The sequence below is a fragment of the Mus caroli genome, unplaced genomic scaffold (assembly GCF_978045245.1).
Source record: "Mus caroli unplaced genomic scaffold, Mus_caroli_1 scaffold_20, whole genome shotgun sequence".
Taxonomy (NCBI): Eukaryota; Metazoa; Chordata; class Mammalia; order Rodentia; family Muridae; genus Mus; species Mus caroli.
The window spans coordinates 50,689,388-50,705,849 of NW_028227275.1; the positions used below are offsets into that span (position 1 = coordinate 50,689,388).

The 16,462-nt window shown below is 49.0% G+C and overlaps 1 protein-coding gene across 1 annotated transcript; it reads right to left on the bottom strand.

Annotated features, from left to right (window-relative positions):
• Positions 1 to 53: 53 nt before the first annotated feature.
• Slc15a3 (solute carrier family 15 member 3) lies at positions 54 to 15,316 on the bottom strand. Its single transcript, XM_021151860.2, has 8 exons — positions 14,304 to 15,316; positions 9,043 to 9,326; positions 4,519 to 4,666; positions 3,425 to 3,532; positions 2,729 to 2,897; positions 1,768 to 1,926; positions 502 to 657; positions 54 to 213 (listed from the first exon to the last, which is right to left on the bottom strand). The coding sequence occupies exons 1-8, from the start codon at positions 14,859 to 14,861 to the stop codon at positions 59 to 61; spliced, it is 1,737 nt and encodes a 578-aa protein (XP_021007519.1). The 5' UTR covers positions 14,862 to 15,316; the 3' UTR covers positions 54 to 58.
• Between the last annotated feature and the right edge of the window lie 1,146 nt (positions 15,317 to 16,462).

Genomic DNA, 16,462 nt, shown 5'->3' on the forward strand with positions numbered 1-16,462 from the left:
AAAGAATGGGCATAGCTGGTACTGCTGTGACACTCTCTGTCAGGGTGGGTGGAGACCATTAGCCCCTGACCCTGCTGGACGAGCTCTGGGAGGCTGGGTCCTGGCGAGTCCTCTCGTAGCGCCCAGCAATCCAGAGAAACAGGATGGCTGTGACAGCCTCAATGCCGGCCAGCAGGAAAAAGTAACGGTCCATCTGACAGTTGTTGATGTTCCCTGGGGACAGGAGGGCTGGCATGTGGGTGGGGAGAGGCTCGATGGGTTAGTAGCTAAAGTCACACTCCAACTGGCGTGGCCTAAGAATGCTGGGGAGAGAGCCCTCTAGTATCTTAATGCCCCAAGTGTTTCTTGGTATGTCTCCCATTCCTCTATTTGAAGGCTTGAAGCAAACATCAGGAAGCAAGGTGCCTCTGAGGGCCACTGAGTCTAAAGCATGGCTGTTCTTCCCATCCCTAAGGCTCCCTCCAATCCTGTCTTCTCTGGAGAGGGTCCCCTCTTACTCACCGAAATCCTTGGGGCAGTACATCCATCCCCCAGGAAAGGACAGTAGGGCCACCAAGCCAGAGCCTAGCAGTGAGCCTACCCCCGAAAGGCAGAAGAAGATGCCCATAATTGCACCCTGCATGGAGCGTGGGGCTTCTGAGTAAGCGAACTCCAGACCTGTGGGAGAGACAGGGAAGGGACTTGAACTTCAGGGTGAGCAGAGATGGGGCCAAGTGTGGGGAATCCCATTCTTCCAAGCCTCTCTCTGATTCCTTTGGATGCCGGCGGACCTAACGTGATGCACAGTATCTGCCCTGCTCACCCACACCTGATAAAGCACTCACCCTGGATTCCATAAACACAACCCAGAGCTCCTGGGTCCCCCAGTGATGGGGACAGGCTACAGCGGAGGCAGCAGCTTCTTCAGCTTCTCCCTCACCTGTGCCCACCTTCCTTCCACACCATCACCAAAACCATTTCCATCCAGCCTCTAAAACAGGTTCCAAATGGAGGCTCCCTTTCTGCCCCATTTTTCCTGGACCCTGACCTCATTACCCACACATGGCTGGAAGTGTCCCTATGCAGGCTCAACCACTGGACCCATGTGACTCTGCTCCTCGCGCTTTCCTCTCCAGTGCCATCCCCCTCCCTCCATAACCATGCTCCTGGCCCATGCAGTTATCATTGCATTATGATCCTTCCCACACTTGCTGAGTTCAGCTTTTCCAGGAGCCCGTCTTGTCCCTCCCTGCCTTACCCACAACCCAGCCACACTCTACAGTCCCCAGGCCGGCACTGGTTGTGCCTTTTTGTAAGTTCACAGTTTTATCATCAAAACGTAAAATTTCCACCAGGGCCTAGTGGAAGAGCCTACCCACTGCTTACAGTCCTGGCTCCCTGACCAGGTTGGAACAGGATTAGGAGTGTGTGTGTGTATACACAGAGAGAGAGAGAGAGCAAGATATAGTCCTCATTTCCCGAAGGGAGCAGCCCCCAAGCCAGGGGATTATTGAGGAAAGGGGCAAAGGCAGAAGGCCGACAGTCCCCAGCACGTGGGAATCTATGGAAAGTGCCTTTTAACCTCCAACTCCACAGGGTCTGCTGTAGAGCTGGCTCAAGCCTCACTGGAACCTCACTGGAACAGATGCAGACCTCCCTCATTCAAAACCACTGCCCACTTCCATACAGAAGCCACAGTGCTGTGCCCATGGTTCCCTCCTGGTTTGGAGGTAACACCCAAGCAGAGCCCAGAACCAGCGTAAGAACCGGGGAGGGAATCCAGTGTACCTGGGATGCTGGCAAAAATCTCACTGATCCCGATGAGCAGGTACTGGGGGATCTGCCACCAGATAGACAGTGGCGCTGCGTAGTATAAGTCCTTCCCAATCAGCTGAGGCACTGTCTGGTTGGCAGCAATGTACTGTAAGCGTTCTTTCTCCAGGACTCCTAAGGGATTGTGGGGTGGGGAGCAAGAGAACATCAGACCACCCCAGGCAGTTTAGAGCTTGAGTTCCAACACCCCACCCTGCCACCTTAGCTGCTAGGAATCTCAGCGAGGTCTTGTATTTCGTAGGAGTTATTAATCCAGGCTGTTATGACATTCTTTGCAAATGAAGAAAATGAAACTTAGGTTGAGCAATCCGCCCAGAATCACACAGGTGATAATCAGTTAGAACTGAATCTTAGTCCCAGTACATCTGGTTTTCAAGCTGGGCTATTTTCCATAAGATCACATGGCTTCTCTAGGGCAAGGTTAGGTATCATGGCCATGTTTCCAACCTAGATTTTATCATCTTCTCCCCTTCGGTGCTTGGGGGACACCTTTGCCCTGGTGAATGAATCACAATCAGATTGGACTTGTATTCCAATCCTGGCCCTTCCATTGGCTTGTTTTGCAACCCTGGTCAAGTCATCTAACCTTGCGGAGACTCCATCCCCTTACCCAAGAAGCACTAAAGTCCCTGGGGATAGAATGCTGGACGATGGCATAAGACAAAATATTTTAAAGAGCAGAGGCATAAAAGAATTCCGTTTGTGTTGTCCATGATCAACAAGGCAGTGTTCACTTAGCTTTATAATTTTTTTGTTGTCAGACAGTCTCAGGTAGCCCAGGTTGGCCTTGAAATCCTGGTACTTCTGGGTGCTGAGGGCCACCAGTGTGCACCATCCAGGGACTTTCACTCTCTTATACTATGTGTCTCGAGGGCAGGACCTCTCAAGGTCTGAATGAACATGATGCATCACGCACCTGCCACAATGATGGAGGTGAACCCAAAGAACATGCCCAGGGCCATTTTCTGCAGAGATGAGGGCAGCAGCTTGCACCGCAGCAGCAGAGGATCAATCAAGTGATCCTTGACAGGGATCAGAATCAGGATCACCGCAACATTGGCCAGTAGGAGCCAGGCTTCTGGGATCTGGGGGGAGAGGACCAGGATAGTTGGGCTAGCTGAGCAGAAAGAGCTCTGGGCTGGACAATATCCCTAAGTAACCAAGGGCTAGTGGTCCTGTCCCAACACCAACACCCATGGAACTTCTCAGTTGTGGTGAGCAGGGGGACAGGATTATATCAACGAAGGCAAAGAAGTTCTTCCTGGACACAACTTTACATCCTGAGCACAACATGGAAAGGGTCTCAGGGAAATAGGAGAAAAGGCAGTGAACTGGGGGTGCAAAATTCACAGTGAACAATGGCGTTGGGAGACACCTGGCCTGAGTTCTGTGGGCAGCTGATCTTGCTGAGAGGGGGGACTTGGTGTTGCACACCACCCCATCACCACCACCACCACCCCCGCAGGGGCTTTTCTTGTGTTCTAAGCATGCTGCCTCACTGAGGGCTGAGGTGGGGTGGGGTGCAGCCAGCTTCATTTCCTCCTATTCACACAGGATGAAAATTCTCACAACCCTGGCCTGGCTAGGGCTGGCCAAGCACTTACTCTCTTACCCTGTAGTTACTGCTATCTGATCTCAGCAACAAAGAGATGTTAGGGTTGGTCCTGAAGATGTTGGGGATATGGAGGTGGAGACCTTGTAGGACATAGGTGGACTGCATCTGTGGAGAAATGGAGACAGGTTGGGGTGGAGCTGGTCCCTGAACCTCTGGCTCCAGGATGCTTCAGGATAGACATTCCTTAGCCACAGCCCTAGCCAGCTGGTCCTTCTCCTTATCAGGGAAAGGCACCTTCAGCCTACTTCTCATTGAGAGGCAGCCTTGGGCATGGAGACTTCTGATGTTCTTAGGCTATGGGCAGTACCCACAGATGATCTCAGACCTAGCTGCAGCCACTCACCTGCTCTTCCTGTTTGTCTCCAGGTCTCACACAGGGTGGGTATGGGCAAGTGTTTACTGAAATGGGGAACATAATGACATGGCTGCCTCCACTGGAAGTTGTCGTCCAACAATGAAGACAAGCTGAGTGCTGAAGGTTAACACAGCCAGTGGAGAGGTACTGATCTGCCACAGGGCTTTGGAAACAGTTGCTGGAAGGAGCAGGTTTGGTGCCCTCAACTCTCACTCTACCAGACATTGCCAGTCTAGCTGCCCTAGAGTGCTGGGATTCTAGGAGACTTCCTGGCAGAGGACCATACTGGGGGGGTGCTCTGGGGTCCCTTGGGTCAGCAGCCACTTGTCCACCACTGCAGAAGGATGTCAATGTCCTGACAGCTGTTAAGAACATCTTGCCCATGTTCCTGTATCATGGGACAGTCTGTGCCACCCTAGACTAGCAGCCTATGATAGGAATCTTAGGCTCTCTACAAATGAAGAGTGTGTAGGTGGCAATGGCCTTGTTACTTGGGGGTTAGGAGTGGATTAGGTTGCTGCCCTGATTCCACACATGTGCACTCTGCATATGAAGTCTGTGTACACACATGCACATGCATGGATACATACATGCCTGCACACACACACACACACACACACACACACACACACACACACACCATCACCCTGGGGAAGTAATGCTATGGCTTTTAAGACAGACTGAGCCCATGGGGGCTGGGGTGCCAGGCCCCTGATCAGAAGGCAGAGGTGACTACCTGGAAATATACCATCCAATAAGGCACAAGGGTCACCATCACAGGCAGGATCTTCACCAGCACCTGGAAGTTGGCCATATCTTCTTGTGGAGAAGGTCCAGGCTGGTTAGACCTCTGGTCAGGCAACAGGTGGGCACTTTCAGAGTCCCTTTAAGGCAATATGGAGAAAAAAAGAGACAGCCACAACTCAACTCTCTCTACAACCAAGGCCATTGTTTCTCCCTCCACCATCTTCCTTCCAGGATGCCATTGCATGAGGGATGAGGATGGGGGTAGGGCGGCTCAGCTGGTAAAGGCACTTGCCTTTAATCTGAGTTTAATCCCCAGGGCCCATACAGTGAATGGAGAGGACCAACTCCCAAATCCCCCGAATCCCAGCCACTCCTAGCAGCAGTTCCATCACCCTTAACATCACCCCCACTAGTAAGGTAATCGATGCCACCCAAGCTTTCATGGGCGGTCTCAGACTTATACTTCTCTCAAGCTATACACAGCATTTGGATTAGGGTGGTAAAACCAGGGTCAGAGGAAAACAGTCTTCGATTTTCTCTCTCTCTCTCTCTCTCTCTCTCTCTCTCTCTCTCTCTCTCTCTCTCACACACACACACACACACACACACACACACACACACATCCATGGCATCCATTTACTACAAGAACCATGAAAGTCCCAGTACACACCTGACTCAGAGTCTGCCACAGGTTTGATGTGCCCCAGTTCCCTTGCTGCTGACCCCAAGCCCATCCTCAGTGGACTTAACAATGAGGTAGAGAGCAGAGAGGCAGAGATGGAAGAACCATTACCAGGAGACTGACCACCACTCTAACCTTTGCCCCTTGCCCTCAGGGTTTCTGAACCTTTCTCATCTGAAAGTCCGGAGCTGTCCTCTGAGATGCTAAAGGGAAAATGTCCAGCTGGTCTTCCTCAGGAACAGCTGCCATCACCCCCTCCCCTCCCAGCATTCTGTGCTGTTCCTTACCAGCACTATGGCGGGTTTCTCTTGCCAAATCCAAGCTAGCTTTGCGACGCTTGGATCATGCCATGCTTTGCAAGTGTAAGCCTCTGCAAGCCTTAAGAAGACCCACAGCTTCTTCAGCCTCCCATGGTCTGGAACATTCCTCCTTAGAATCCTCCCAGACACCATCGCCAAAGAAGTGCAAACAACAGATGAGGCCCATACGAAGGGGAAACGGGGGTTCTCACCAGCAGTCCCAGCTGAGCTCTGACCTCACCATCTATTCCCACCATGTGAGAATGTTCTAGAATCCAGCCCTTTGAAGCTCCCAAATGACCCGCTGATATCAAGAGCAGCAGAAGACAAGCCCGCTAACCCTAGTTACCCACAGCAGTTGAGAGAGGAAGAAAAGCTGGGACTTGAGTCAGTTAGTTGCGGTGGGTTTGTGAAGCAGTAAGAGCTAATTAAACCACCAGACTCCTTGGCTTCACTGACGGACCTCCAGCAACGGAACAGGCTGGGGAAGGCTGGTGCATCCTTCTGCTCTAGATCCCACAGAGCCCAGCTGGGGCTGGGTCCAGCCAGGAGTTAGAGCTAGATCTGCTTGTCATAAGTAGTCAACTGTACATAACAAAATTTTATTCAGCTCTAAAGAACAATGAAATTATAAAATCTGAGGGAAATGGGTGGAAGTAGAAAGTATCCTAGTAAGTGAGGTAACCCAGGCTCAGAAAGGCAAATGCTGTATGGTTGGTCTCTCTCGTGTGTGGATCCCAGCTGCTAACTACTGCTACATGTGTATATGTATGTGTGACTGTGTTTAGATGCTAGGAAACCAGAAAGGGGACCAGGAAAGGAGAACAAAAGAGGCTTAAATGGAGGGTTAGGAAGGTGATAGAATGCATGTGAGGAGTGGGGCAGAGAGATGAAGAGGGAAGGGTTAACAAAAACTTAGGATGTATCAAAATGCCAGAAGGAAACCTGCTATTTTGTAAGCTAGTTACAAAAAGAAATTGGAGGTACAACAAGATGGCTCAATAGGTTAAGGCTCTTGCCACCAAGTCTCACCACCTGTGTTTGATCCCTGGGCTCCATATGGTATGAGAGAACCAGTTCCCACAAGTATGATCTCCATATGCATACACACACACACACACACACACACACACACACACACACACACATGCACACGCACACAGGCATGCACAATTTTAAGGAGGAAAAAAGAAAGCCAGAGGGCACTGATGGTCTTGGCAGCAGTGGTGATGTGTGGATGGGACTGGCAGTAAAAATCAACACTGCCAGTGGGTTGTTGGTAACAATCAGAACAGGCAGATAACAGGGTGGCCACAGGGAAGTTTCTTGAGATATGATCTGAATCTTTAGAGAGGTGTTATCCTTTCTTGAATCTCAAAGGATGACACAAGGTTCTTGGACAAGAAAGAATTCGGGTATTCTCAGGATAAAGGGCAAGGAGCAAAGGTCAAAGGCGGAGCCACAGTTGATCTAGTTATTCTAAACTAAACAGCCCTGTTATCAAGTGAAATAGAATATTCAGAAAGCAATTGGCATGGCTCCTCCCTCAGGAGCTCACACCTGAGAGAAGTGTCCATGGAAATGCTTGGTAGTCAACTTCTGCCTTTTTCATCCAGTCTTTAAAAAATGTATTCACTTAATGTTTGAGTGTGCAAGTGTGTTTGTATGTGTGTATGTATGTGCATGTATGTGTGTGTATTTGTGTATGTATGTGTATATGTGTGTCTGTTTTTGTGTGTGTATCTGTTTGTGTATGTATCTATATGTGTATGTATGTGTTTGTGTATGTGTGTATATATGTTTATTTGTTTATATGTGTTTGTGTGTATATACATGTGTGTATGTGTATGTGTGTGTGTATGTGCATGTGTGCTGTTGTTCAGTACATGAACACAGGTGTCTTAGTTAACTTAACTGTCAACTTTGTCACACAGCTTAGAGTCACCTGAGAAGAGAGTCTCAACTGTGAGGTTGCCCAGATAAGATTGGCCTGTAGGAACATCTATGGGAAGTTGTTTTGATTTTTAATTGATGTAGGATGCCCCAGCCCACTGTGGTGAGCACCATTCCCTGGGCAGGGGGTCCTTGTATAGAAAAAGCCCGAGTGAACCAGGGAAAGCGAGAGAGAAGTATTCCTTCATGGTTTCTGCTTCAAGTTCCTGCCCTGACTTTCTTGAGCAATGGGCTATAACCTGTAAGCTGAAATAAACTCTTTCCTCCTCTAAGTCCCCCCTCCTCCACTTTTGTTACTCTAAACAGGATTTCTTTGTGTATGTAGCCTTGGCCACCCTGGATCTCGTTCTGTAGACCAGGCTGGCCTCTAACTCACAGAGATCTACCTGTCTCTGCCTCCTTAGTGTTGGGATTAAGGACCTGCCCACCATCACTGCCCAGTTTCTCTAAGTTACTTTTGATCATGGTGTTTGTCACAGCAACAGAATGAAATTACATTATGTGTGCACTTTCCTGTGTAGGCTAGAGGTGACACTGAGTATCTTTCTTAATTCCTTCTCACCTATTAACATGTTTTAAAAGTTGTGTGTGACAGAAGGAGAGAGTGGGAGGGTAGGAGGGAGGGAGGGAGAAGAAGAGAGTGGGAGGGTAGGAGGGAGGGAGGGAGAAGGAGAGAGAGAGAGAGAGAGAGAGAGAGAGAGAGAGAGAGAGAGAGAGAGAGAGAGAGAGAGAAGCACACATACACATGGAGACCAGAGGTCACCTGATTGAGATAGTTTCTCTTACTGAAACTGAATTGGGCTCTTGACCAGAAAACCAGTGATGCTCTGTCTCCACTATCTCCACCCTCCAGTGCTGGGATTACAAGCATGCTTGTGACCATGCCTTGCTTTTCACATGGGTTCTAAACTCAGCTCCTCATGCTTATGCAGCAAACACTTTATAAAGTAAGACATCTCTCAAGCCATTGTGTGTGTGTGTGTGTGTATGTGTGTGTGTGGTGTGTGTGTGTGTGTGTGTGTGTGTGTGTGTGTGTGTGTGTTTACACAGGTGCAAATGTTTGCATGTGCATGGAGGGGCCAGAGAATGGCGTTGGAAGCTTGAGTCTCATTTTCAGGGATGCTGTCTGCCTTCTTTGAGATGATCTCATTGGCCTGCAGCTCAAGAATTAGGCTAGGATGGATGTTCAGCAAGTCCTAGTGACTCACCTGTCTCTACCTCCCCAGTGCTGAGACTGTAGGTTTGTGCCATCATGGCAGGCATTGGCGATGGGAGGCAGTACTGGGGTTGGAACTCAGGCTCTCAAAGTACTTGGAAAGCAAGCACTTTACTGCTTGGGCTGTCCCCACAGCTCTGCCCTTGTGATCTCTAGTTAAGGAATCACCAGTAATACACCACCAACATCAGCACCGGCACCCCCATCACTTTCTGGTTAACCACCCTCCTCAGTCACAGTGGCTCCAACCCACTGCAGAGCAGTTTTTCATTCAGTGCCAGCCCCGAAGCTGAACCAGAAACAAGTTGGACTTGCCCCCGCCCCACGGGGTGGTGCTTGGCAGGCACTTTTGCCCATTGTTACCTGGAAGAGGGCCTCCGGCAGGGACAGCAGTTTTGGAACGCAAGCTTCAGCATAGATGACACTTGGCTGCCTGTTGGGGGCTTGGTGATGAAGACAGGTGTGGCAAAGAGAAAAATGAAGAATGCCAGGCCCACGAGGCCCACGATGATGCTGTAGCCCCATAGGAAGCTGATGTTCTGCTCGATGAAGGCCACCACCAACAGGGACAATATGGCACCCAGGTTGATGCTCCAATAGAACCAGTTGAAGAAGCGGCGGGTGGCATCGCGCCCGAGATCCATCACCTGCCATTCAGCCAGAAATGAGAGTGAGGGAGGACCCAGGGGGTCCTCTGCACACATACATCCCATACATCATACATTACTGGGGTCATCAAGTAAGCACATTGCTATTCTCTGATCTCTCTCTCTCTACATATATATATATATATACACATATATATATGTGTGTGTGTGTATATATATATATATGTGTGTGTGTATATGTGTGTATATGTATATATATGTATGTATCTATAGTCCATTAAATATATATTATCCATTAAATGAAAAATGAATATACTTTTTTATGTATGTGGTATACATATGTGTTCACACATGTTTGTTTGTACATAGGTACACATATCCTGAGGGTGCTCATGCACATGGAGGTCTGAGGCTTGTTATCAGGAGTCATCCTCAATTTGCTAGTTCATCTTATTCAGTGAGGTAGGGTGTCTCAATCAAACCCAGAGTTCACCAATATTGCAAGTCTTTTTAGCCAGGTTGTTCTGGGGATTCTATTTCTGCTTTTCAAAGCTGAAATTGCAGGTGGGCCACCAAGTCCACTTGACAGTCTGTGTGGCTTCTGGGAATTCAGACTCTGGTCTTCATCCTTGCACACTGAGCATGCTAATTGCTGAGCAATCTCTCCCATCCGTGACTATACTCTTTTCCTGAGTGCCAGTTAACAACTGAAACACTCTCACCCAGCTGTTTTTTATATGCTCATGACACCCATTGGTTTTTTATTGTCACCAACTAGGACATACAACAACTGTCTTCAAAGCCATTCTACTCACTTCTGGTCGATTTATTCCTTTGTCTTTGAACAAAAAACACTGTGCATTGCTTTCATAATCAGCAAAAAAGTCTCAGTTCATTCCACACTATTAAAAGTGACCTATGCTGGCTACTGAAAGATTAGACTGAGACTGATTAAGAATTTCATCTGCAGCTTGAGTTGCAACCTGAGTATGGCGTGGAAGTTTGCCCCTCTGATGTCCCTCCCTCCCTTCTATCCATGTTCAAACAGAGCAGGTGGGTGGAAGTGCTTCTAAATGTATAGCATTCTGAGCAGGCTCTGACCTTATGAAAAAATATCTTTCACAGACCCCTTAGCAAGGTCAGATCTCACCCCAGGATTTAGGTCAATCTACAGTAGATCCTCCCACTCTGGCCTGCTGCCTCTGGCTAGCTGCATTGGCTGCATTCCCAGACCATGACCCCTAGATTTTGATTCAATAGCTCAGAAGAAAGGCCCAGGCTCCTGCATTTATAAAAAGTCTTAAGAACTGAGGGTCACTTCTTAAATGAATCGAGAGAGAGAGAGAGAGAGAGAGAGAGAGAGAGAGAGAGAGAGAGAGAGAGAGAGAGAACATGTGTGCAAGTATGTTAAGGTTGTATGCATGCATTATGTATTTGTACATATGTGTATGTGCATACATGCACATGCATGCATGTGTGCATATGCATGCGTGTGCTGAGGTTTATCTATGTGTGAGTGTGCACTGGGATGACAGGCATGTGTCAATGTAACACTGTGCTTTTTACAGGGCTTCTAGGACCCGCCTTGGGTCCTCATGTTTTTGTACCATGTAGTCTTACCCCTTTACCCTCTCGCTTCCATGCTGAAGGTCTAGTTTAGGGGCTCAGGCATGGTACACATGTGCTCTACCACTGAGATATAACCCCCAGCCCTCTTTGACTTTTATTTTGAAACACATTTTCACTAAGTAGTAGAGACTATTCTTGAACTTACTAGTGGAGAATTTACCATTCTCCTTTCCAAACCTCCCAAGTAGCTGGGATTACAGGCCTGCCATACCAGATCTGGCTAACTGCCATATTTCAATAACCACCAAATCTCAGAATCCTTCCCTATCCTCTACCCTTTCCAAGCATGGGATACATATTTCCACTAAGAGGATTCTCCCATGCTTTCCGCCAGCTGTTAATGCTGAGGAAGAGACGAATGGTTTTTCTCCTTATCTAAATGTAAAGTTATAACTCGTACAGATGTGCTTAAAATTGCAATGCCTTGGGGATTCCATGAGGTACCCTTGGCGAACGAAGGAGGGGCACAGCCATGTCTGCTTGCTGGGAATCCTTGCCTGGACCTTCAAGCAGAAAGTTGAATACACCCCATTATGAACAGCTACTTCCATTTATTAATAATTGGAAGTAAGTACACATGACAAGTGTAGCTGGGAGAGAAAGGCCAGGCAGCCCATGCGGGATATAAATGAGGCCTTCTAGAGCAAGCGAATACCTTGTGGAGAATGATGGATGGCCCTTCCTGAAATCAGCAAGTGTGCTGAACTCGCAGCTCCTAGGCATGGCTCTTTTCCAGATGGTGCCTACTCCCCAAGTCCCTAGACTGACTACTTAATCTCCTGAATGCTACAGCAGCCTATCTAGTGCTCGGCTACACCCAATCCTGTGGCCCCACCCATCTCTCCACTGAGTAGAGCCATCTCTAAAGAACTCAAATCCAATGAAGTCTAAGCTGCCTCAAGGCAGTCAGGTGTCTCTACAGTGTCCTAGGGGGTGAGATACAAAGACAGCAAAGATTACAGGGATGTGGGAAGGGAAAGGAGCCCTTCAACCCAGAGTGTGGTTTGAAGCCTCTCACAGGCCAAGGTTCAAGAATTTCAGCACAATGAATTTGTTGTGAAGGTTGCCAACACAGAAATAAATATTTATCTTATACATAGTGGTTTTTTTGTTAAAATAACAATAACTGAGCTCAAGAGATGACTTACTGAGTAAAACCATGGATGTTACAAAGGCTCAGTGATCTGTTGTCTGGGCAACCAGCTCTTCCACCAGAAGGAAGAAGAGATGCTCAGTGGTTGAGGCCCTTGGAAGTATGGTGGGAAAGCCACTGATGAAAGGCCAGAAAAGAGAGATGGTAGCCTTTAGAAAATATTCACAAGTGTGGTCTAGGAATCCCAACTGCTAGTGGCAGACATGCCCTGTAACCCTACCAGGGCTGAATTTTGATCAATAGGAACTACCTAGATTTGCATAACTCTCATTTGCATAGTTAATATTACTCAACAGAAAATTCTATATATAGCAGCTCGTGCTAACCTCTCAGAACTGTGCACTCCCCATCTGAGCTGTCTTCCTTCATGGGGCCCAAAATCACATGCCTGGAATGCCCACAAAGAGACTCATTCTAACCAAATGGAGACTCACACATCATTACCCTGTACTGTAGGCAGCATAACAGCTACTTCCCAGCCTGCTCTTCCAGGTATCACATTCAATATCGATACATTTTTTTTTATTCAGTTTTATAGAGTAGGTCAATTACTTGCCTATTAGCCCCTGTTTTTGTTTTTGTTTGTTTGTTTGGTTGGTTTTGGTTTTGGGTTTTTGTTTTGTTTTGTTTTGTTTTTTGTTTTTTTTGTTTTGTTTTGTTTTGTTTTGTTTTGTTTTGTTTTTTTCGAGACAGGGTTTCTCTGTATAGCCCTGGCTGTCCTGGAACTCACTTTGTAGACCAGGCTGGCTTCAAACTCAGAAATCCGCCTGCCTCTGCCTCTCAAGTGCTGGGATTAAAGGTGTGCACCACCACCACCCGGCTCTACTAGCCCCTGTTAATAGTCAGTCATCCCTATCTACACCAGGGTTTCAGGGCAGCTGGGAGTGGGTAAGTAGGTGGGATACCAATCAAAGAGTAAAAGTTAATAGAAGAAGGAACATTCCTTTCAGTGAGTATTGGGAATCTCCTGGTCTCAGGTTGTTCACAAACACCTGTAACTCAAGCTCCCAGGGACCCGGCACCTTCTGTGGCCTCTCCTATGCATTTGCTCACATGTGTGCACATGTAAGCAAAGACACAAACAAACTTGCAAAGACACAAACACACTTAAGCAATACAATAAGTGCTATTAAAAATCATGGGAAATCCTTAATAAGGACTCTGGTCACAGTAGGGGCGCTGGATTGTGGATGCCAGCCAGAAGACAACTCATTTAAAACTGTCTACCTTGTGAGTGCTTTTGAGGAGGGCAAAGTAAATGAGAGAGAAGTACAGAGCGCCCAGTAGCCTGAACACACTGCCACTGTCACCTGTCCCCCTTCTATGGACACCTCATCTTTCCCATGGCTGTCTATTTGTGTTTCTGCATTCCACCTGTGATTATTCACACTGTGTGTGGTTGTTTTAATAATATCCCTTCCTAGTGTTTATTATCAACAATCCCATTTGTGCACAGCTACCAAAACGGAGCCATGCTGGCAAGACTTTGTCAGTCATTTACCCACTGCCTCTGGTGTTTCTGGGTGAGAAAAGGCTGGCTGGCTCCTGCACCAGCAAGTCCCAGTGACATACTCAGACAGGGCTCAAGCCAGGACCCAAGACTCAGCTGCTTCATCGTCCCTCAGGACCCGCTCTCTGACATCTGAGATAAGTTGAGGGGCTACAACACTACTCAGCTGGGGGATAGTTAAGAGGATCACATTAAAACATGGAAAGGAACTAGGCATGGTGGCTCACATTTGAGATCCTAGCACCTAGGAGTCTGAGACGGGCATAGCCACAAATGCAAGGCCAACCTGGGCTCCTTAATGAATTCCAGACCATACAGAGGTGTATGTTAAAACACGAAAGACAGACAGACACAAACTCACACACATCACTGGGGCAGGCATGATAGCTAGCACCATGGGAGGTTCAGGAGTCCATAGCTCTCCACAGGCACAAATCAAGTTGGAGGCCAGCCGGGAAAATTGGGACTCTGTCTTAAAGAATAAAAGGCAATAGGCCTGGGGCCTGGGGCATGGGGCATGGCTCAGAGGGCCATGGGACCTGTGGCTAGTCCTCCTGAGTCCTCATGACTCTTTCTAGAGCAAGCAGCCCATCTGTTTTCATATAAGGAAACTGATGTTGAGAGGGGAAGTAGTTTGTCTGAAGTCCCTCTGGAGGCTAGAACCTCCATCTCAGGATTTCCAATCTCCCTTGGCCTCCGTGGCACAATGCCTCTGACCACTCACCTGGTCAGCCCCGAACGAGGTGAGGTTGCTCCTCACGGAGCTGGCAGCCAGGGCCAGGAGCAGCAACACCAAGTAGAGGGTGGTCGCACAGTAGGGGCTGGACCAGGAGCCTTGGCAGCTTGAGGATGGGCAGGAAGGTTCCAGTGGCAACTCGGGCATCTCTCCACAGAAGGATCTGCGGCCATCATTGGTGATGGTGGTGAGCAACAAGCCAGAGGCAGCCAGATAGAGCACCAGGCTGAGCGAGATAGTGAGGAAGCGTCCCAGGTACACATCGGCCAGCCAGCCTCCCACTGGAGCCAGCAGATAGGAGGCGCCTAGGAAGAGGAGTGTGGCCCGTGATGCTTGTTGGCCGTCCCAATTGAAGTTCAAGCTGTTGAGGTAGAGCACGAGGTTGGAGGTAACACCAAAGAAGGCAGCGCGTTCCAGCATCTGCACTAGCAGCACCGCAGCAGCAGCTGTCCGTCTCCACCGTCGTGGTCCCCGCGGGCCTCGGGCCACCAGTGGTTGTCGCTCTCCGGACCTGCTTGGTTGCTCTTCCTCGCGAGGGGCAGACATCCTGGGCTTCCTGTCTCCGTGACCCAGACTCTCTCTCTCCTCTGTCCTAACTCTACCCTAACCTGGATCGCCCTCTTTTCTCACCCCTTGTCTTTCTCTCTTTTTCCCTCAGGTCCCTCTCCTTGCTACCTAGTTTCTATCTCCACTTGAACTCTTCACTCACTCCTTCCCCTCCCCAGTTCTTCTTGTTCATCTCCCCTGTGCTTCTGTCTCCTTTCCTTCCTCTGCTCTGGCCTAGTCTACCCCCCCAACCCTACCCCATCATCCTGCTCGATCCACTACCTAATCCTCCCGGCCCCCCTTTCCTCCTAGTCTCCCCGGTTAACTGCCTTTTCTCAATTGTTGTCTCCTTTTCTTATGACACCTGGGCCTCAATGACTCCCCTGGCCCTGCCACCTCCTCTACACACTCCTTTTTGCCTGACTGCTTCTCTTCCTCCTTTAGTCCCCTCTGGCTCTTCCTCTCAGCTTAGCCTCTGTCCCTTTTTCTGCTTCTTAAGAAACCCTGGGCTTCCCCTTTTTACTGGCCCTGTGGCTGCCTACGTCACCCGGTATTTAGGAGAAATGAAAGTCTGTGGGTCACAGGGTCCCTTCTCATCCAGCTTTCTAAAAATCTCCCTTCTCCTGGACTGTTGTCTGCCCTCTTAGCCCGTCTGCAGGCTTTCCCGGGGCCAGGAAGGGAGCCTTCCTTTCAGTTTCACTCCAACCCATTTCCCTTTCCATCCGAAAGCATCCTTCTCCGCTAGAGTTTGATGTCTCTGTAGCTGGGGACTTTGGATGAGGCAGGCAGACACTGAGAGGCATCTTCTGCCCAGGGAGCCACGTGTGGAGGAGGTTCAGGCTCCGTCAGCACTAACATGGGGTGGTGACGCTGAGACCAGTCCATTGGATCTGTGAAGGCCACATGGAGCATTTGGTAGGCCCGGGTATCCCTTCACAGATGCAGAGACAAACCCCAGTAGGGGCGGGGAAGGGAGGTGAGAAGTGACTGGATCCTGGTATCTGAGCCTCAGGGCCCACAACAGCCTATGTCAAAAGAAGTGCTGACATGCACGTTGCATTGCAAAAGCAGTGGAGGGGAAGGAAGTGGCGCCATATGGGAGCCACAAGATTGACAGGGGCACTGACCTCAGACTAAATCACAGCCACCCCTTACTCGGATCCCCCTGGTGCCTTACAGGAAAATAAAGAAGAGCCAGTCACTTCTTGACCTAAACGTTTAAAGGGATCTGACCTCATCTCAACCCACTGAGTGTGGTCTGCTGATCTTTCTGCTCGCCTCCCAGGCTGGCTCAGTGACTTGCTCTGCTGTCTCTTGTCCAGACAGGCTCTTCCTCCAGCCCTTTGTGAGGCTACTTTCTCTTTATTTAGGTGGAAAGATCCCTCTCCCAGGGGCCTTCCCAGATGCTCTGAGGTTAGCAACTGCCCAGTTGGATTTTCACCATCACACGCAGCAGGTCACACTATCTCAGCTCAACCTTGGTGGCTTAGTTACTGTTTTTTATGCTCTGTCCCATGGTGGGAAAGGGCTCACTATTGAGGCAGGCACATTTGAGCACATTCCTAGTACTTCCCAGTGCTTAGCAATGGCAGCCATTCATT

Coding starts and splice junctions, on each gene's coding strand:
- Slc15a3 (XM_021151860.2), bottom strand. CDS start 14,861: ATGTCTGCCCCTCGCGAGGAAGAGCAACCAAGCAGGTCCGGAGAGCGA. Junction 3,533..4,518: donor ATTGGATGGTATATTTCCAG/GTAGTCACCTCT, acceptor ATTTCTCCACAG/ATGCAGTCCACCTATGTCCT. Junction 2,898..3,424: donor CAGATAGCAGTAACTACAGG/GTAAGAGAGTAA, acceptor CTCTCCCCCCAG/ATCCCAGAAGCCTGGCTCCT.